The following is a 23,514-nucleotide window of genomic DNA, read 5'->3' on the forward strand; positions in this document are numbered from 1 at the left end:
GCTCCTGATATTTTCCAAGTGTCTGATAATATTTCTATTTGCATTTGACGCCTACAACACACTTCCCGAAATAAAACACAATGTAAGTGTTAATTAATCTTCAGAAATACGTTCTTGTTCATGGAGATTTGGCATTTTGACGTTGTACGAGGTGATATTAGCGCGTTAAGTTTTATTTCTTGTAATACCTGAATTTGCCAGATGTCAATTGGGAAGGAAATGCGAACGACAGGAAGCATGACCAACAAATGGCACATAAGTTAATATGGGAAGGACAGCTGATTCAGAAAGTGATGGAACCAACCAGAGGGAAGAATATCCTGGATGTGGTGCTGATAAAACCAGATGAGCTCTATAGGGAAACTGAAGTAATAGATGGTATTAGTGATCATGAAGCTGTTTTTGTGGTAGTTAAAAATAAATGTGATAGAAAGGAAGGTCTTAAAAGTAGGACTATTAGGCAGTACCATATGGCTGATGAAGCAGGCATGAGGCAGTTTCTAAAACGTAACTATGATCGGTGGAAAACGGTAAATAAAAATGTAAACAGACTCTGGGATGGGTTTAAAGAAATTGTTGAGGAATGCGAAAGCAGGGTTGTACCTTTAAGGGTGGTAAGGAATGGTAAAGACCCACCTTATTATAATAGAGAAATAAAGAGACTAAGAAGGAGGTGCAGACTGGAAAGAAATAGATTTAGAAATGGCTGTGGAACTAAGGAGAAATTGAAGGAACTTACTAGAAAATTGAATCTAGCAAAGAAGGCAGCTAAGAATAACATGATGGCAAGCATAATTGGCAGTCGTACAAATTTTAGTGAAAAATGGAAGGGTATGTATAGGTATTTTAAGGCAGAAACAGGTTCCAAGAAGGCCATTCCAGGAATAATTAATGAACAGGGGGAGTGTGTATGTGAGGATCTTCAAAAGGCAGAAGTATTCAGTCAGCAGTATGTAAAGATTGTTGCTTACAAGGATAATGTACAGATAGAGGAGGAGACTAAGGCCAAAGAAGTAATAAAATTTACATATGATAACAATGACATTTACAATAAGATACAAAAGTTGAAAACTAGAAAAGCGGCTGGAATTGATCAGAATTCTGGGGATATACTAAAGACAATGGGTTGGGATATAGTACCATATCTGAAGTACTTATTTGATTATTGTTTGGTCGGAGGTGCTATACCACATGAATGGAGAGTTGCTATAGTAGCCCCTGTGTATAAAGGAAAGGGTGATAGACATAAAGCTGAAAATTACAGGCCAGTAAGTTTGACATGCATTGTATGTAAGCTTTGGGAAGGCATTATTTCTGATTATATTAAACATGTTTGTGAAATTAATAACTGGTTCGATAGAAGGCAGTTCGGTTTTAGGAAAGGTTATTCCACTGAAGCTCAACTTGTAGGATTCCAGCAAGATATAGCAGATATCTTGGATTCTGGAGGTCAAATGGACTGTATCGCGATTGACCTGTCTAAAGCATTTGGTAGGGTGGATCATGGGAGACTACTGGCAAAAATGAGTGAAATTGGACTAGACAAAAGAGTGACTGAATGGGTTGCTATATTTCTAGAAGATAGATCTCAGAGAATTTGAGTAGGTGAATCTTTGTCTGACCCTGTGATAATTAAGAGGGGAATTCCTCAAGGCAGTATTATCGGAACTTTATGTTTTCTTTTATATATAAATCATATGAGTAAATTTTTTTTTGCTAGGGGCTTTACGTCGCACCGACACAGATAGGTCTTATGGCGACGATGGGATAGGAAAGGTCTAGGAGTTGGAAGGAAGCGGCCGTGGCCTTAATTAAGGTACAGCCCCAGCATTTGCCTGGTGTGAAAAATGGGAAACCACGGAAAACCATTTTCAGGGCTGCCGATAGTGGGATTCGAACCTACTATCTCCCGGATGCAAGCTCACAGCCGCGCGCCTCTACGCACACGGCCAACTCGCCCGGTCATATGAGTAAAGGAGTGGAATCGGAGGTAAGGCTTTTTGCGGATGATGTTATTCTCTATAGAGTGATAAATAAGTTGCAAGATTGTGAGCAACTGCAAAGTGACCTCGAGAATGTTGTGAGATGGACAGCAGGCAATGGTATGTTGATAAACGGGGTTAAAAGTCAGGTTGTGAGTTTCACAAATAGAAAAAGTCCTCTCAGTTTTAATTACTGCGTTGATGGGGTGAAAGTTCCTTTTGGGAATCATTGTAAGTATCTGGGTGTTAATATACGGAAAGATCTTCATTGGGGTAAAGCACATAAATGGGATTGTAAATAAAGGGTACAGATCTCTGCACATGGTTATGAGGGTGTTTAGGGGTTGTAGTAAGGATGTAAAGGAGCGGGCATATAAGTCTCTGGTAAGACCCCAACTAGAGTATGGTTCCAGTGTATGGAACCCTCACCAGGATTACCTGATTCATGAACTGGAAAAAATCCAAAGAAAAGCAGCTCGATTTGTTCTGGGTGATTTCCGAAAAAAGAGTAGCGTTACAAAAATGTTGCAAGGTTTGGGTTGGGAAGAACTGAGAGAAAGAAGAAGAGCTGCTCGACTAAGTGGTATGTTCCGAGCTGTCAGCGAAGAGATGGCGTGGAATGACATTAGTAGACGAATAAGTTTGAGTGGTGTTTATAAAAGTAGGAAAGATCACAATATGAAGATAAAGTTGGAATTCAAGAGGACAAACTGGGGAAAATATTCATTTATAGGAAGGGGAGTTAGGGACTGGAATAACTTACCAAGGGAGACGTTCAATAAATTTCCAATTTCTTTGAAATCATTCTAGGATAGCAACAGATAGGGAATCTGCCACCTGGGCGACTGCCCTAAATGCAGATCAGTATTCATTCATTTTATTCATTCATACCTGTCCTCCTTCCCTTCCACACGGGTCTCAAAATTATGGCAAAATTATCAAGTATCACGTAAATTTGTACATAAAACGTTAATGTGTATTTTTCACATATATCAAGCTCCTAAATAAGAAGGACTTTAATTATTTTTTTCTTTCTTTCATCTGCTTACCCTCCAGGGTTGGTTTTTCCCTCGGACTCAGCGAGGGATCCCACCTCTACCACCTCAAGGGCAGTGTCCTGGAGCGTGAGACATTGGGTCGGGGGATACAACTGGGGAGAATGACCACTACCTCACCCAGGCGGCCTTACCTGCTTTGCTGAACAAGGGCCTTGGTGGGGGATGGGAAGATTGGAAGGGATAGACGAGGAAGTGAGAAGGAAGCGGCCGTGGCCCTAAGGTACTATACCGGTATTTGCCTGAAGGAGAATTGGAAAACCACGGAAAACCACTTCTAGGATGGATGAGGTGGGAATCGAACCCACCTCTACTCAGTTGACCTCCCGAGGCTGAATGGATCCCGTTACAGCCCTCGTACAACTTTTCGAATTTCGTGGCAGAGCCGGAAATCGAATCCGGGCCTCCGGGTGTGGCAGGTAATCGCACTAACCACTACACCACAGAGGCGGACAAATTAAATTTTACTCTACCATGTAGCATGGCAGGGGATGCCTGGCCGAGGTGGCAAAGGCGTGGTCGGTTCGCCCGGAAGGACGTGGGTTCGAATCCCCGTCAGGAAGTCGTAAAATTTAAGAAACGAGATTTCCACTTCAGAGGTGCACGTGACCCTGAGGTTCACTCAGCCTACACCAAAAATGAGTACCAGGTTAATTCCTGGCGGCAAAGGCAGCTGGGCGTAGAGGTAAACACTCGACCCCATCAAGTGCCGAGATTACGGATAGTGGAAGCCCTTACCTTCCACCCCTCCAAAGGGCTTTCATTGCCTGTATGGAGATGACTTTGCTTTGCTATGCTTTTATGTAGCATGGTACATCGGATCTCTTTTGGGCAATATATGGCTGAATGTTAATTTTTGAAGGTTGACCACCAAATGAGTCACCAGAGATAGTTTACGTCACGCTACAGATATGATGTACACGATTCCTGGGACTGTCACCAATTAGCTAAGCGAAGCCGAAAACTGCACGTGAAATACTTTCGACAAACCACGAGTCCACAACTGACTGCTCAGTTATGTAGTCTACAGCGAGGAGACCAGACAGCGCATGCGTGTGCGCCCTTAAAAATTTCCGTCACGCACGTGGCCGAATGTTATCCAGCAGGTGGCCTTAAAATTCCTTTTCAGCGCTTTGGCCAATCAGAATGCTACATTTTTCTATTATAAGTTAAAAATACACGGCAAGAAATGTTTATGCTTTTAAAGGCAAAAACAAAAGCAAAGTCACCTCCGTACAGGCCATGAAGGCCCTTGGAGGAGTGGAAGGTAAAGGACTCCACCATTGTTAACCTCGGCACGTGATGGGGTAGAGTGGTTAGCTCTACGCCCGGCCGATGCTTTTAAACGCACCCTGCAAATAAACAAGACCAAGAGCCTTCGTCAGAATGCTTTACGATGTCAATTGGTTCAACCGTTCAATGAAACTCGCGGTAACAAAAATGAGCCCAGTGTTTTGAATATATACATTATCCAAGGAAACATTTCGAAGGATTTAACGAAATATTGTTAATAAACATACCTTTAGAATACGGTGGTGGGATGAATTCTTCTTACTGCTGATTGAAAATTGGAATACTTCTTCATCCGATGAACAGATTGAAGCATCACTGCTCTCAATAACCAGTAATACAATCACAATTATATATGTCGTTGAGGACAGCATTTTATGGTGTAGTATTTAGAGCCTGAAAACAAAATTACACAAACAGCACATGAAAAGGAACATCTTCGGGAAAGGACATGAGATAAGAACGTTGTATATCTATATATGTCAATGATACGGGTATGAGATGAAAAAATACGAAGATGATATTTCAGTGATAAAGTAAGTGTAAAGTAAGTCACGGTTTTTGATACCGGCCATTTCATTTGGAGTTTTGTAAACGAAACTGTAAATGCCTATGGTGCGTGTTCCACGTAAATCTCGACGTACCTTGGCAATGAGCACAGGTACATAAAAATACTTTTTATTATATGAAAAAGTTACTTGGAACAGATACAATAAAAGAACTGTATCTAAACAGGCAAAATTATGACATTATAACACAGGAGTTAAAACGGAAACATTTATGCATCTGAAACTATTATAATAGGTAGCAATCTCGAATAAAGACGATCGAAAAGCAAAACAGAAAAATCCTCAGGAAAATCTTCAACCAAAATGCGAAAATGGAATTTAGATTTAAAAGATATCAAATGATAAAAAATTACAGGTACAATCAGGAAACGGCGGTTACAATTTTATGGTCACTTATATAGATTGATAATAAAAGGCTTACAAAGAAAATTTTAGCCTTATCATTGAAAAATCAAAATAATTGGCTAAAAGAATTCAGTGAAGACCTAAAGGAAATTGGCACTAATGAAGAAACTTTTCAAGATATAATAAAATTCAGAACCTTAAATCACAAACACAAATTTTCTGTCAAGCCCACCCGACTAAATACATCATGGACTGAACAACGTAAAAAAGGAACACAGCTTGAGAATGAAGAGATATTGGGAAGAGAAGAAGAAAAACAAGAAAAATTGTGCTATTAAGTTCAAACGCGCTACTTAGTTGGGCATAACGAATCAAGAAGAAAAGGAATTATACGTTAGTTGCACTCTTTCAGGTTTAAGATGTTCTGATCAATGTATATAAATGTTCTGCTAAAAGAAATACCCGTCCATAAATCGTTAAATTAATCGTAAGGGGAGAATGAAAGCCAATTACATGTAAATAGTTTTAACATTTAAGAACTGGTTAAGTGTAAGGAAAGAAACATTTTTTTTAAAGTTGCTTTACGTCGCACCGACACAGGTAGATTTTATGACGACGATGGGACAGGAAAGAGCTTGGAGTGGAAAGGAAGCGACCGTCGCCTTAATTAAGGTGCAGCCCCAGAATTTGCCTGGTGTGAAAATGGGAAACTATGGAAAACCATCTTTTGGGCTGCCGACAGTAGTGTTCGAACCCACTAACTCCCGAATACTGGATACTGGACGCACTTAAGCGACTGCAGCTATCGAGCTCGGAGGAAGGAAACATGTCCTCACCTATAAGGAAATAAACAAATAATCCTATCATCTTAAAAATAGGCGTTGAGCACATACTGTGCTGTTATATACGCCTGGCTGCTGTCAACATAGTGTCTTAGAATTAAAGCTCAACGAACAAGTGAATAACTGGGTCACAAGTTAATGTGTTGCTAAAAACCAAGTTCATATTTCTTTCATTGGGGGAAATTCCAATTTCCATTACCATTTTTCCCACCACTCACCGATTTACTACTGCAGATCAGTTATTATCGAAATCGTTGACCTCTCAGTACGTATATTCGAACATTTATTCATTTAGCATATCGTGGCTTCACCGGTAAAAGGTTGTAATCCACAAAGCTCTTCCTATCGATTATTCTCCTTAAGAATGGTCACGCCTCCCAGCCACATATGGATATGCAGCCCATCAGAACAATGTCCGTTGTGTTCGTTTTCCTATGCCGACGAGTAACCGAAAATGAACCTAACATGCATTATACAATAGGAGTGCGTAAATACGTAATGCAAGCATACATTCGTATAGTACGGTACAGTAAGGTTAATTTTCCTTTACACATGGGCATAGGAAAATGAACACAACAAAATTTGTTCTGATGGACTGCATAACCATATGAGGCTGGGAGGCGTGACCATTCTTAAGGAGAATAATCGATAGGAAGAGCTTTGTGGATTACAACCTTTTACCGGTGAAGCGACGATATGATTTTCGGTGCCGCGAGTATCCGAGGACATGCTCGCTCGGCTTGCCTGGTGGGGGTCTTTCTATTTGACACCCATGGATGACCTGCTCCTCTGGGTGTGAGGAGATGATAACGGTAAGGAGGTAGGGAGAGAGTGAAACAAACTACCAAGAGATCTGTGGTTCTGCTCCAGGCTTTACATCCCTATTCTGGGGATGAATCACTACCAACAGCGTAATGTGCCCTCATTCCATATGATACTGTGAAGAAATTTGGAATTCAATTCACACTATCGCCAATCCAATCCAGTGACCAGAAATCCTCCGGCTAAGTTTCGGTTGGTGATTATTTTATCCACCGATGGGACTCGAACCGGCTAACCACGGTGTCAGACCATATACACTTGACGCAATGACGATAATGGCCACCATTTGATCTATTCTCGAATACATTGATGATAGCAATATAGTCGGATGTGTAATATATTTCTAATTATAAACTTGTATTCGTAATACGTTGTAATATCTGGACTTATATATTAGGAAACCATTATCACTTGTGTAAGAATGTGTAGTAGGATTTGTGAATATATGAGTTAAAGTTCATTAAATATACAAATAATCAATATTCTTGGCATCCTCTCCCTTCACTATTGTTACTTCGTCTCGATGTTTTCCAAATTCGTAGTTCCTCATCGCCAAATGTTTCATTCCAGGCTTGTGTCGATGTCATATACCTGTCAATGCCATATGTTACGTACACATGTTATGTGACCCTCTTAGATAGATTCTGATGGTTCAGGCAGCTTCCACTTCAAACGCCAGCTCTGTACCGTGTCCGACGAGGAGCCGTCTGGTGACGAATGAACGTACCATTTCCACTTCTATTATAACGTCTAAATTAAAAGCTAATTGTTTAAGGAGCCTTTGTCGTGGACAGTCGAGATTTTCTTCTGATGACGCAGAGCACAGTTCTCTGCGAAAAGTGAAGAATTTCACCTTATTTTCTTGACACGGCATAAGCCCCAAAGCCTATATCATGTACATTCTGTATGGAGTTCGTTGAAGATCAGTGAACACTGCATCTGCACAGTTGTTAAAATAAATTCTCTATAAAGAGGAAAATGATTAGTACAAGCGCAATTCAAAAACACTCCGGTAACCCGTACTCGGTAGCCACAATATCCATAGACGATTATTAAAATCAGTCATCAAACTTAAGAAACCGAAAACCTGAACCATGTAAAACCTAACTTGATCTGTTCCTTTGAATTGTTCTTAGTAGCTGGAGTGTTCAGATATAAGACCTTCATGAACTATCAGTATTTGAAACAGGGTTCACCTAGATATTGTGAAAGATACACGTACTGGATACTGTAGAATAAGACACAGCACTATACTTCATGTAGTATACCAACTTGCCGTTATCACTGGGATTATGACATCCAGAGGGAGGTTTGTTCAATCAATCAATCAATGATCTGCATTTCGGCCGGTCGCCTGGGTGGCAGATTCCCTATCAATTTTTTCCTAGCCTTTTCATAAACGTTTTCAAAGAACTTGGAAATTTATCGAACAATTCTTATCGGTTGCTCTAATTTAATATTTGCCCCAATTTGTCCTCTTGAATTCCAACTCTATCTTCACATTATGATCTTTCCTACTTTTAAAAGGTCCACTCAATTTTATTCATCTACCAAAATCTCCTTACATAGTCGGAAAGGCATTCTGCTCTTCACGCCTTATGGAAAGGGACTGCCTGGCCATCCAAGGACGAGAAAGGAATGGCAAGGTGGCAATTGTGAGATGGACATGACTGAAAACTGGTGGGATTTTTGTGGGGAATTGAAATTCCTGTTCGATTGCTGTATACTGCATTTATGGTTGTTATGAGTGAGACGGCCAAGATCATAATCATAGTCATACCGTATTTTAGGGGACGTAACTTCCCGCTTTCACTGCAAAAGTGATTTGAATAGATCGAGACAACATAAAAAATATATATTTTAGAAATATAAATTTCTTGACAAAAGTAATTGTGTAGCTTACTGTACCTCAATAATAATTTACCAAAGCCCATGTGATGCCTGTTCATATATCAATACTCATCTACGAATATAAGGGATCACCTTTCTATCCAACAATTTGAAAATCGAGAAAACTGAAAGTAAGGACACGTTAGTATGCACGTCAGGATCACAGAGAAGGAGATAATGCAATAAAATATTCTAGGTTAAATAAATAGAGAAATGTGTAGAATCATACCTGTCTGGAAAACAACTTGTCCCTGATACGCTCTCCATTCTACATCACGCAGTATATATTTCAGACAAGAGCATTAGTGTTATTCCCCGCGACGTTCATTGGGTTGCTCTGTGTGGAGTTCAAATAGATAGTGGCCGTACGGACTTGACCTATGTAATCAATATAAAGAGCATTGTCAGCTAAAAGGACTTGACCTATGTAATCAATATAAAGAGCATTGTCAGCTAAAAGGACTTGACCTATGTAATCAATATAAAGAGCATTGTCAGCTAAAAGGACTTGACCTATGTAATCAATATAAAGAGCATTGTCAGCTAAAAGGACTTGACCTATGTAATCAATATAAAGAGCATTGTCAGCTAAAAGGACTTGACCTATGTAATCAATATAAAGAGCATTGTCAGCTAAAAGGAGCTGCATTTTTGCTAATCTATGATTAATTACATTCTGGGTCTTGGTTTAAACTACATGATTAAAGCTTGCCTCTTTCTTACCATCAGGTATGGATTATAATCATTACAATTATTAATTATATCAGGTGTAGAATAATCCCTCCGAAATCACATGGAAGTACATAAATCGCTTTATTATAAATTTGCACAAGAGGAATAGTAGAAGTAGCATATGGCTTTTAGTGCCGGGAGTGTCCGAGGAAGGTTCAGCTCGCCAGGTGCAGGTCTTTTGATTCGACTCCCGTAGGTGACCTGCGTGTCATGATGAGGATGAAATGATGATGAAGACGACACATACACTCAGCCTCCGTGTCAGCGAAATCAATCAATGATAGTTAAAATTCCCGACCCAGCCGGGAATCGAACCCGTGATCCCTGTGGCCAAAGGCCAGCACGCTAACTATTTAGCCATGGAGCCGGACACAAGAGGAATAAATTTTGTGTTAATAACAATGTAATATTCCATCAACCGTGGAACATTAAAAATTATGTTGATTTTTGTGCTCCTCAGGGTCCTCCCCCTGTGGGTGGGGGCGGTAGAATAACACCCACGGTATCCCCTGCCTGTCGTAAGAGGCGACTAAAAGGGGCCTCACGGGCTCTGAACTTTGGAGCGTGGGTTGGCCCCCACGGGGCTCTCAGCTGAGTCCAGGCATTGCTTCCACTTACTTGTAACAGGCTCCTCACATTCATCTATCCTGTCCGACCTCTCTTGGTCAACTCTTGTTCTTTTCCGACCCCGACGCTATTAGGTTTGCGAAGGCTAGGAAGTCTTTCATTTTCATGCCATTCGTGGCCCTTGTCTTCCTTTGGCCGATACCTTCATTTTTTGAAGTGTCGGACCCCTTCCATTTTTTCTCTCTGATTAGTGTTAAATAGAGGATGGTTGCCCAGTTGTACTTCCTCTTAAAATAATAATCACCACCACCACCACCACCTCAAGGTCTGAAGACGTTGTTTTGTAACGTTTCCGTTTATTTCGCCCATACCTACATCGGTAGGTAAAAGAAATTGGCATCAGTGTGGATGTGACTGTACCCTGAATACCGCGGCGTTTCTCATAAGTCGCCCAAGATGAGGTCAAGAAATTACAAGTACAGTAAATTATATTTGATAATATTTATAGCCATCTTCATGTGCTTCATGTACCTATAACTGCTAATAATTATCAACGATTTCAAAATGCCAGAATTTGGTCCGCAACAAAGCAGTAAATTCTCTCTCTCGTATTTTCATCAATATAGATACCTAAACATCTGTTACTGGGGTCAAGGAGTTACCCAAGTAATTTTCCGCGTCGTTGACATCTATTAGTATCTTGCTCCGTCACCTAATTAAGACCGTATGTGAAGGTGAGAGGTGGTGATTGTGATTATTGTTTTAAGAACTGGGCAAACATCCTCAGAAGATGCATTCATAACACGACTGAGAAAAAATGTTGGTAAAGAACAATGACATATAATTTTACAAGGTTTATTCCACCTACTTTGTAAAATAATATGTAATCTTAATTCAATATAGAACCAATAATGAAATTTATAACCTTAAAAGAACAGTGACACTACGTGGTTCTCATATAAAAAAATAGTCATTACCTCTAAAATTCTCGACTCTATTAACAACAAGTACACATCCAGAACCGACGTAACACTGAAACTGGTTATACGGCTAAGTTCCTCCCGACTGATTATCAAGGAATTCCAAGATTCGTACATTAAGTTGCAACAAAAAAGTATTTTTCTAACCGAAATTTGTTCCCTCTTCGAAGATGAGTACATTGTTATCTGCTCTACTCGACAGATCATGTGCTTCCTTATCCACAATGAAAGGATTCAACAGCGTTTTGATTTCATGTGTGACTGACTGATGAATCTAACATTAAGTCGTTTGATTTTAGGATTATTGGGTAGATTGTTTGTCTAGTTGGTCGGTCGATCATAACACGGGTCTTTCACTCAGAAACACTTGTCCATTATCAAGGATCGAATAACGGCTGCCTAAGTAAGAGGCTAGTAACGATATCATTCGTGTGTCACGCTCTTCCAGCTTATTGATTGGTTGGTTTGTTGGTAACGGACAGAACATTTGACCGTTATTTTAATTCTACTGCAGAAATTAGAGCATAGATGCGGAATGTTCATAAAATAAGTCCCTCAGTTCTGCATCAGGTGATGTGCCATTGAATGAACAGCAATGATGGATTCCTAGTATCCAACCGCTTTGCAGCATTTAATGGCCATGTGAAATATATTAGTGAGAAAGGAATGTCAGAAAATGAGATAACTCTGATATGTACTGTATAAGAAAGTGATGTTAATCCCCACAATTGTGAGCTTCAGTGAGAGAAATTCAACTTTTGAGCGTTAATTCCAGCAGTCTACCATAAATATCGATTGTTTCCAACTGCAGAACCACTGGAATATTCTTTAAACGTATAAAGGAGCAGTGCACCACTTCATAAAATATATCAACATTTTAAAATATAATAAAATTCAGAAGATGAAATGAATTTTTAAAGTGAACTCGTGTCCCCGTCCCTTGGCGATGCAGCTCTGTTCGAACGCACCCCAAATGGAGGCGGTCTGCGTATACCATTTTAACAGCATGCCAGTCCTCTTGCCATTCATAAATCTCTTGCAATATTGAGAATCGAACTCAGGCCACCGAGGACGGAAGCTAATCGAGCTAACCGTTACGCTACGGAATGATGTTACTTATCTATCATATCTGTAAGATTATCACACTGCAACACAATAACTGGCGTTATTCCACTGGATAAGATTAATAAAACATTGCTGGTGGATACATTGTCCCTGGGACTTACATTTGCCACTCTACACACGCAGAGGACTGTCTCAGTGGGGCAAGCGCACTAACAGATTTTCACTGACAGGTTTGAGAGCCGAGAAAAAAAAGGGGTCGGGGACACTGACTTTAGAAAGCCTAGCTTGGAACACATTAAAATGTGCTCCTTCTGTCAAGCAGTCAGCTTGTTTCTGGACTCAAAAATGCTACGCACAGAAGCGTGAGTAATTTATTGTAGAAATTAACTCAGGCATACGTAGGAAACCGCCACATTGTACTCTTTATACATGACGAAAACTTGATTGAAACAATTTGAGAGTGTGTAGGTCTTCCGAAAATTATCATAAAAATTCCAGTGATTACATCAGAGTCAGAAGGAGGTAATTGGTGCTTAAACGGGTGAAGATATTTCTTAGACACTCAGGCCTCAAAAAATGCTCGGTGCCCTATCAATGTTATCCATAGAGAGGAAATCTGTTTCTGAATTCCCAGCGTTTAATATGAAAACAACGGAGAAATATTTATAAGCTGAAAGGAAGAGCGATTTTTTTTTCTACAAAAATATGTGTGAATCTGGTTGTGAAATAAGTTTTGCGTGCTCCAACGAGTCAAATCCGAGCAGCATTTACAGGCAGAGTATTGCCACTAACAATCGGAAACAGGTTGCTTGAAGGTGGGATAAGGTCTTGGAGTTTACATTTGACACCACACAACAAATAGCAGAGACTTCCAACGTGTAGAGCCAGAAAAATGGGCTGATTAGTGACACTCTATGTTATTTAGTAATAATTTCGTGTGGCTACTTCTAGCCGGGTGGAGCCCTCATAAGGCAGACCTTCCGATGAGGGTGGGCGACATCTACCATGTGTAGGTAACTGCATGTTATTGTGGTGGAGAATAGTGTTATGTGTGGTGTGTGAGTGGCAGGGATGTTGGGGACAGCATAAACACCCAGCCCCGGAGTTACTGGAATTAACCAATTAAGATGAACATCTCCGACCCGGCCAGGATTCGAACCCTGGACCTTCTAAAACAAAGGCCAGTATGCTGACCATTCATCCAACGAGTCGGACATGTTGTTTAGTGAAGAATCTTGAGACTTTCTTGGGCTATCAGATTCACGACAATATTTCTGTACAAGAAATCCATCACTGATTCTTGAGAAGCATTTTTCTCAAACACCTGGAATTCTGGTGTGGAGAGCTGGTGCGTATGACACCAGAACTTATTTGGTTGTTGTTCAGGAAATAATGACTGGCCACCAGAACGTGGAGAGAGTGGTCATAGCCTTTACGGCTGACATACCAAATGGCACGTACCTACAAGAAAATGCGGGAACACATGCAGCAAAGCAGAAAATAAAAGCCTCAAGGGGCATACGTATCGTACACAGACGTACCTGTTAGATATTTTGGATGCGGTACGAAGGCGTTTGTTGTCGTACATGCCTACACTCACATATCTTCATAAACTGATACAACATGTGCTTCAGGTATAGAAAGAAATTCCTCAAGAAGTTACATACATACGTTATCATTATAGACTGTTATGCCTTTCAGCGTTCAGTCTGCAAACCTCTGTGAATTTACTAAACGTCGCCATAATCCTCTATTTGCAACTAGTGCTGTGGCCTCATTTAGTTCTATACCCCTCATCTGTAAATCGTCACAAACTGAGTCTAACCATCGTCGTCTTGGTCTCCCTCTACTTCTCTGACCCTCCATAACAGAGTCCATTTTCTCCTAGGCAACCTATCCTCCTCCATTCGCCCAACATGACCCCCACCACCGAAGCCGGTTTACGCGTACACCTTCATCCATCGAGTTCATTCCTAAATAAGCCTTTATCTCCTCATTCCGAGTACCCTCCCGCCATTGTTCCCACCTGTTCGTACCAGCAATCATTGTCCCTACTTTCATGTTGTTACTTCTAACTTATGAATAAGATATCCTGAGTCCACACAGCTTTCGCTCCCGTAAAGCAAAGTTGGTCTGAAAACACACCGATGTAAAGATAGTTTCATCAGGGACCTGACTTCCTTCTTACAGAATACTGTTGATCGCAACTGCGAGAACACACAAACTAAATACTTGAAATTATCGACCTGTTCCAGTTTTGTATCACCAATCTGACATTCAATTCTGTTGAATTTCTTACCTACTGACATTAATTTAGTCTTCGAAATACTCATTGTACCTATTTTCAAGTTCCAAGATGTTAGACTGCAAGCTTTCGGCAAAATCTGCCATCAAGACTAAGTCGTCAGCATAGGCCAGACTGTTTACTACATTTCCACCTAACTGAATCCCTCCCTGCCATTTCATACCTTTCAGCAGATGATCCATGTAAACTTCGAACAGCAAAGGTGAAAGGTTACATCCTTGTCTAACCCCTGCAAGTACCCTGAACCAAGAACTCATTCTACCATCTATTCTCACTGAAGCCCAATTGTCAACATAAATTCCTTTGATTGATTTCAATAATCTACCCTTAATCCCATAGTCCTCCAATATGGTGAACATCTTTTCCCTCGGTACACTGTCATACGCTTTCTCTAGATCTGCGAAACATAAATACAACTGCCTATTCCTCTCATAGCATTTCTCAGTTACCTGGCGCATACTGAAACAACGACTGATCGCACCCTCCCTTCCAAGATGTCAGTGAATACTTTGCCTGGTATACTAATCAATGGGATACCTCGATAGTTTTTGCAATACTTCCTGTTCCCTTGCTTATCGGTACGAGTAATTACTGCTTTTGTCCAATCTGAAGGTACCTTACTAACACTCCATGCAAAACTTACTACTCTATGAAGCCATTTAATCCCTGCCTTCCCAATATTCTTCACCATTTCAGGTCTAATTTCATCTGTTCCTGCTGCTTTATGACAATGGAGTTTATTTACCATCCTTTCCACTTCCTCAAGCGTAATTTCACCAACATCATTTTCCTCCTCCCCATGAGCTTGACTGTTCGCAACACCACCAGGAAAATTTCCTTCTACGTTGAGAAGATGTTCAAAATAATCCTTCCGCCTCTCCAGTGATTCCCTGGGATCTATTATGAGTTCACCTGAATTACTCAATACACTGTTCATTTCCTTTTTCCCTCCCTTCCTAAGATTCTTTATTACTGTACAGAAAGGTTTCCCCGCTGCTTGACCTAGCCTTTCCACATTATTACCAAAATCTTCCCACGACTTCTTCTTAGATTCAACAAATATTTGTTTCGCTCTGTTTCTTTCATCTACGTACCAATCCCTGTCTGCCTCGGCCCTTGTTTGGAGCCATTTCTGATAAGCCTTCTTTTTACGTTTACAAGCTGCTCTCACTTCAACATTCCACCAAGCTGTTCGCCTTTTCCCATCTTTACACACAGTTGTTCCTAGGCATTCCCTTGCTGTTTCTACTACAGCATTCCTGTATGCCAGCCATTCACTCTCTATATCCTGAACCTGCTTACTGTCTACTGTTCGAAACTTCTCACTAATCATATCCATGTACTTCTGTCTAATTTCCTCGTCCTGGAGATTTTCTACCCTTATTTGTTTGCAGACAGATTTCACTTTCTCTACCCTAGGCGTAGAGATATTTAGTTCACTACAGATCAGATAGTGGTCTGTATCATCGAAAAATCCCCGGAAAACTCGTACATTCCTAACAGATTTCCTGAATTCGAAGTCTGTTAAGATATAGTCTATTATGGATCTGGTACCCCTAGCCTCCCACATGTAGCGGTGAATAGCCTTATGCTTGAAGAATGTATTCATAACAGCTAAACCCATACTAGCACAGAAGTCCAGCAAACGCTTCCCATTCCCATTAGCTTCCATATCTTCCCCACATTTACCAATCACCCTTTCGTATCCTTCAGTTCTATTCCCAACTCTCGCATTGAAATCGCCCATTAGCACTATTCTATCCTTGCTGTTGACCCTGACCACGATGTCACTCAATGCTTCATATAACTTGTCAACTTCATCCTCATCTGCACCCTCATATGGTGAATACACGGACACAATTCTAGTCCTAATTCCTTCAACTGACAAATCTACCTACATCATTCTCTCATTTACGTTCCTAAAATAAACTATGTTGCGTGCAATGGTATTCCTGATAAACACCCCTACCCCATACTCTGCCCTTCCCTTTATAAACCAGTCAAGTACACTTTATAATCTCCTATCTCTTTCCTCGTTATCTCCCCTTACCCGAATATCACTTACTCCTATCACATCCAGGTGCATCCTCTTTGCTGACTCAGCCAATTCTACTTTCTATCTTCCATAACCCTCATTAATATTGATAGCTCCCCATCGAATCCATTTCGTTCGCCAAGTTGTTTCCAAGGAGTCCCTCGCCTGTCAAATGGGAGTGGGACTCCATTATTGCCATAGGTCCGAGGCTTACTTAAAATGTTCTTAGCTCGGTAAATTCATGAAGGAGGATGCTACCCTACTTACACTTAGTCCAAGTGAGGATCTTCCCTGTAACGGGTTATGGACCTGTGGATTGTATATTCCTAGCCGCCTAAGCACAAGGAGGTCCATGACTTAGAATATGTCCGAGTTGCTCACTCCCATTCCATAGCATCTGGTGGTATCCCGACTCTCAGGACCACTTACTAGGCCACTCAACTGTTGCCCATGGTTCACGAACTACAGTAACTCACACCATGAGGATGTTATTCGAAGATTTTTGATTCAGTGCCATCAAGTATACGAAAGTGTATTAGTGTATTAGTCACACCTCTTACTAAAATTGTCTTCTATCTCAGAAGAATCATTCCCGAAGGTGACGAGCGTTTAACCATTTAATACATGTTATTTGGTGATCAGCTTCACAAAATTTGGTATATTTAGAAGTACTTCATGATGTAACACTTCCTATTTCTACTGACGTAATTTTAAAATACAGTAATAGTGATTATTTGTTGTACCAAACTGTTCTAAGTGGGAAAAGATAAGTATAAAATTAACAAAAGAAATTATACATTTACAAATGATTACTGCTCAGTCTGATTTTGCAATTTGTTTCACAACTTAGATTCCCAGTCTTCAGTATCAGTTGACGACAGAAACTTTGGCAGATTTCAGTTTCAGTTTGCTTTTGTAAACCCGCAGAAAATGACCTAAGTGTGTTTGTTCTTGTATATTTTTGATGCGTCTAGCATAACTCGGAATGTGTACTAGAAGCTATTATAACATGTCATCTTATTCAGTCGTTTATATTTTTACAAACGGAAGAGTGCGCATATTTGTCACCCGGCTATCGATAATTTTTCCCTCGCTATCCCTTGCTGCCTTCGAATGTCAGGAGCTTTGATCATCCTACCTGTCGTTGCCGGCAGGATTACTATAGGCCGATCACCTGATTTGGATCCCGAGGTATCACGAAGTCAAAGGAAGCAATTATAGAAGGTAACTGTGCTTCTTTCCAACTCATCGAAGAAGAGAGCAGACCACAACAGCTTGTTACGGTTTAGTAAAATATTATTTTCCATTTCTGATCATATTACGAAATTTCAGCGCGCCCGTGGTTTGTTTCAATTGGTCAGAAGAAATAGAGGTCAAAGTCCTCATATGTAATAATCCGCCATTCTTAATTTAATCAACGGAAACAAATATACGCTTTTACTGTAAAACCTACGATACGTTCTCCCTGCTAAGGTGGAGCGGTGTTGATGAAGTAAGTGTGTGTAAAGTATTGATGATCATTAATTATTGTTAATTATAAAGTGAATTTATTACACGAGAAGTCGCTCCGTGGAATCTTTAAACTACGAACTTATGTGCGTAGCTGTGATCATCAGTGCAACCTGTAAATAGTTGAGGGAGCCATTAACCTGTCAGCTTGTTGAACTAGTTGCTGAAGGTCATTAAGTCGAAATACGAAGTGAAAACAGCTTCTAAATGCGATGAAGTGTAGTAGAGCAAAACCCAGCTTTAAAGTAAGCTATCACAGCAGACCACGAAGACTTAAAGAAGTGGTTTCGAGGAGATCGAGAGACTGCAGCAGGTCATGCGGTGAGGGGCGTACAACTGTGAGCTTGAATCCGGGAGATTGTGGGTTCGAAACCCACTGTCGGCAGCCCTGAAGAAGGTTTCTGTGGTTTTCCATTTTCACACCAGGCAAATGCTGTGGATGTACCTTAATTAAGCCCACGGCCACATTCTTCCCTTTTCCTACCCCATCATCGCCATAAGACCTATCTGTTTCGGTGCGACGTAAAGAGAATTGTAAAAGAGAATGAAAATGTGTTGCACCACCATATTTTTAGCACTCCCTCTTACAGATCTAGAGGGGAAAGTTTAATGGGACATCTTGAGCAAACGTAACCACGGTACAGTTGGCAATTCCTGGATCAGTTTCCAAGAGAGCAAAGGTTTGTGGAAATATCTCGGGAACGGTTGTTTTTATGAGCTTAAAATATAATTTTCGTGGTCATAGCGTGGGACGTTAAATGAGCTGTGTCTGGTCCTTCCACGACAAATTCTACATTTTGCACATTTTATGGTTATTTTTGTTCTGTGCCCCCAAGCTCTATCGAGTTAAAAATTCAATTTGACAATATTTCTATGACCCGTCTGAGTGTCTCTTGCGCCCTGGTGTAAGTTTTGGTACAGATCAGTGAAGGCGTGTATAGCGAACAAACAAACTTATACTTTATTTTATAGATACAGTGGTGGTGATTATTGTTCTAAGAGGAAGAGCAACTGGGCAACCATCCTCTATATAACACTAATCAGAGAGAAAAAGTGGAAGGGGTCCGAAACTTCGAAAAATGAAGGTATAGGCCAAAGGAAGACAAGGCCCACGAAAGGCGTGAAAATGAAAGACTCCCTAGGCCTCCATACGTAATACCTCCGGGGTCGGAAAAAAACAAGTGTTGACAAAGGGAGGTCGGATAGAATAGATGAAAGTAAGGAGCCTAGTACAAGTAAGAGGAAGCAAGGCCAGGACTCTGCTGAGGGCCCCGTGGTCGCCAGCCCACGCTCCAAAGTCCAGAGCCTCCGGGGCCCCTTTTTTATAGATATAGTTGTGAGGGCATCTCTTACAGGATTTTTTTGCATGCAGAAATATTTGTGTGTGTGATGAGCATGAGTATAATAATAATAATAATAATGATGATAATAATAATAATATAAATAGAATTCTAGGGGATCCGTTGTCAGTAATGTCATTTATTTCGCCAAATTTTGATATATCCTTCCGTTTCAGGTCAATTGACCAAAGTCCAACTCTACAGTTTTTTAAATTTTAAAATCACTGAACAGACTGGAGATTTATAGAAACACAAGAAGAATCTTTTAAAATTTTCTCTTACACTATTGAATATATCTCGACTAAAATTCATATTTAATGTCTATTTATTCAGGAACAGGTTTCGATATGCACATCATTTAAAAATCACTGAATAGACTGGGGGCTTATACGAAGATTAGAAGAGCTGAATTTTTAATTTTTTAAATTTATTTTTATTTTTCGATTTTTTGCCAGTTGCTTTACGTCGCACCGACACAGACATGTCTTATGGCGACGATGGGAGAGGGAGGGTCTAGGAGTGGGAAGGAAGCGGCCGTGGCCTTAATTAAGGTACAGCCCCAGCATTTGCCTGGTGTGAAAATGGGAAACCACGGAAAACCATCTTCAGGGCTGCCGACAGTGGGGTTCGAATCTACTATCTCCCGAATACTGGATACTGGCCGCACTTAAGCGACTGCAGCTATCGAGCTCGGTCAAATTTATTTTACACTATTGAAACCTCATATTCGGAGTTTACCCATCCAAGCACAGGTCTTGCTGAACAGAGCAGGGGTTTATACGGAGACCAGCAGAGTAATTTTTTCATTATCTCTTACACTATTGGTTATATCTCGACCAAACATCATATTTATAGAATACTTATCAAGGAAAAACCTCTGATATGTATTTCATTTAAAAATCCCTGACCGGGCGAGTTGGCCATGTGGTTAGGGTCGCGGTGCTGTGAGCTTGCATCCGGGAGGTAATGGGTTTGTATCCCACTGTCGGCAGCCCTGAAGATGGTTTTCCGTTGTTTTCCATTTTCACACCAGGCAAATGCTGGGGCTGTACGTTATTTAAGGCCATGGCCGCTTCCTTCCAACTCATAGCCCTTTCCTATCCCATCGTCGCCATATGACCTAACTGTATCAGTGCGACGTAAAGCCACCAGCAAAAAAAAATACCTGAACAGACTGGGGATTTATACGAAGACCAGAAGAGTTGTTCCTATTTTCTCTTACACTGTTGGTTATATCAAGATCGAAATTCATATTTAGAGTCTACTTATCCAGAAGCAAATTTTGATGTGAATATCACTAAAAAAATTCTGAACAGGCTGGGGGTTTACGGGAAGACCAGAACAAATGACTTTTTTAATTTTATCTTACACTATTGGTTATAAATGAAGGCCAACCTTCATATCTGGAGTCTACTCATCCAGGAGCAGGCTTCGATATGAATATCATATACAATTCTCTGAGTAGACTGGAAGTTTATCGGAAGACCGGAATATTTTTTTCTATTTTCCATTACACTATTGATTACATGTAACATCTGTGGACTATATGCGCAACGCCACTTCGTATTAATAATTGCTGCACATAATTTCACTTACTCTACAAATGACGGAGAAAAATACTATTATCTATGGCTTCATGCTCTGCAGCCAATGACGGACACCCTCGCAGACCTACAGTTATTTGAAGGATTGATAATGGGAAAAAATCAGAGGATGCATCATATTTCTCTCGGCGTTAACATTGTCCCGGCTTAACGTATCTGAAAACCGAGTTACATGAGGTTAACATGTCTGTCTGTCTATCTGTCTGTCTGTCTGTCCGTCTGGTTATCTCCCTCTTTGTATATTCCTAAAAGTGGAAGGTATTTTTTGGAAGATTATTCTCTAATATTTTCGTTAACATCAGGTCTATGAAAAGGCTGTATACAACAAACGTTTAAGAATATATTATTTCCGTTCCTTTATGCCATGTACGTGTTTATCGTACGACGGATAATAAAGCAGATGATTACGAAAAATTGAATGTTTATTCTAAGTTCCGTAGGACATATGGTACATGTCACTTCAAGGTGGACAACTGGAAAAACTAAAGAGTCATTCTACTATTTTCGATAGGACAGATGTTAAGGGAGGTGTCATCCATGTCAGAGTTCCATGACAGAGGTAAGTGATACACGGAGAATTTCGCACAACTTCGGACAAGTAACTGTAACGTACTCGGAAATCGTCCTCATTCTCTCTCGACTTTGTTCGGCTTCATTATATTTCACACTAGCAAATGTACCCGTGCTTCACTACGGTATTCTACATTGTATTCGAATATCGAAGTAAATACTGTACATACAGTAAATAAGATTGTTTTAAAATGGCATGTCTCTTAGCGTTATCCGAGAAACAGCATAGGGAGGTTCCCAATACGGTGTTTCCAATGTAAAGTGCTTGTTACGGATTTGTGATGATAACGGCAGGCTCACTTGCCTACTGCCATTCACAATCGAGTGTGGAAGTTTTCATTATAATTGCAGGCCCCATCGCCTACTGCGCTGTCACAATCGATTTCGGAGTTTTCGTTACAATGGCAGGCCCTCTTTCCTACTTCAGGGCAGATTACAGTTTTCATTAGAATGTTTGGCAACTTCCCTACTACCAGTCGAAATTGAGTTGTGCAGTTATAATGACAGGCCCCTTTCCCTACAGCCAGCCAGCTTACTACCAGTCACACCAAGTTGGTGAGTTTCCATCAAAATAGCAGGCCACTATGCCTAATACCAGTCACATTTTAGATGGATACATTTGTTTATAAGGGCGGGTACCCTTGCCTACAGCCAAACACAATCGGGTAGGGGACTTTTAAACAACAATGCATGCTCCCTTGCCTTCTGCAAGTCAAATCGAGAAGTGAATTATTCACTAAATGGTAGGCCTTCCTTACTAAGTATGAATTATGTATGTGAAAAGTCCAAATTAACTTAACATCGAGAAATAGACAAAAATCAAACGTAAAAGGGATACAGATACAAAAAAGTCATAAGACCAAGGTTGTAGATCACTCCAAATTGAACGGAGATTGTGCCTTCCCTTATGTGATAGGACTTCGCGAAGATCTGCACCATCATAAAAATTGCATCCATATTTCGATATTCTTCAGGGAAAAAGTGAAAAATTTAAAGCTCTTTGAAATGTTCTGTCCGTTTTGCCAAATTTCTGTTTTCTTCTTCGTCTCGCAGATTATGCCGCAATGTGGATTTTGGGCGAGGAGTGTTAAAATTATGACTTTCAAGTAACTAAACCTAAAAATCATGCAGATGGTTGTTATTATTACCCCTTAAACGCGTAGCTGTGAGAACATTTCGCCAAAATAGTCAATGTACAGGCACACAGTCGTTAGGATTTTACTTATGGAGATAAAGAAGGAATCTGCTCCACGTACAACACATTTTGGTCTATGTCTGCTGGACTTACCCTGCAAAACCGACCATTCATGATATCTCACTTATTAATACTGTTACTTTCCAGACTGTCTGACTAAATTTACAAAAATATATAAATCTGCATTATATTGAAAAATCTGAATATCTGCATTTAAAATGGAAATTATGAAAATTAACATTCATTAAATAAAATACACACTCGTCGAACCTTGTACTCACACTTACTAGTTACCTGCTTACTTACACATACGTTATTTGAAGGGCGCCAGCTGCCACTCAGTGCAGCAATAATAGAATGAGACTCTTGACTATCTCTAGGGTGTGGGGTAATAAGCTTACTTTTGACAACATACCATATAAGATCTGGGAAAAGGAGATTGGCGTTTGGATTCCCCATTAATTTTGAGGTTAAGATATTTTACTGTCAATGAAATGAAACTATGAATTCGTTTGATAGAACAATATATATTCTTTAGATTATATATCAAAAAATAGTGAGTCTTGTTGCGATAAAACAATTGAGAATATGAAATTATGACATTGCAACTGAAAGAAACTAGGCATGAATTTGAATTCTTCTTGACCGGACATTTAACAATTTATACGAAATATTTCCCTCACTGATTCACTTGACTGTACCTTCAACACTTTTAGTGTAATTACGAAGTATTCCTTTGATCTGGTGTTTACTGTAGATGTGTCACGCCTAACTTGGTGATACATCCTTGTGACTGCTTCTTCTCCATCTCATCTGA

The 23,514-nt window shown here is 40.2% G+C and overlaps 1 protein-coding gene across 1 annotated transcript in view; it reads right to left on the minus strand.

Annotated features, from left to right (window-relative positions):
* LOC136858659 (hemolymph lipopolysaccharide-binding protein-like) overlaps positions 1-9,178 on the minus strand; it is a 77,807-nt gene extending 68,629 nt beyond the window's left edge. Inside the window, exons 1-2 of the mRNA XM_068225652.1 lie at positions 9,025-9,178; positions 4,558-4,723 (exon numbers count right to left, since the gene is read on the minus strand). Coding sequence (XP_068081753.1) covers positions 4,558-4,701 — 144 coding nt within the window. The 5' untranslated portion in view covers positions 4,702-4,723; positions 9,025-9,178. The remainder of the gene's footprint in view (positions 1-4,557; positions 4,724-9,024) is intronic.
* Between the last annotated feature and the right edge of the window lie 14,336 nt (positions 9,179-23,514).

This window comes from Anabrus simplex, chromosome 1 (assembly GCF_040414725.1).
Source record: "Anabrus simplex isolate iqAnaSimp1 chromosome 1, ASM4041472v1, whole genome shotgun sequence".
NCBI classification, from domain to species: Eukaryota; Metazoa; Arthropoda; class Insecta; order Orthoptera; family Tettigoniidae; genus Anabrus; species Anabrus simplex.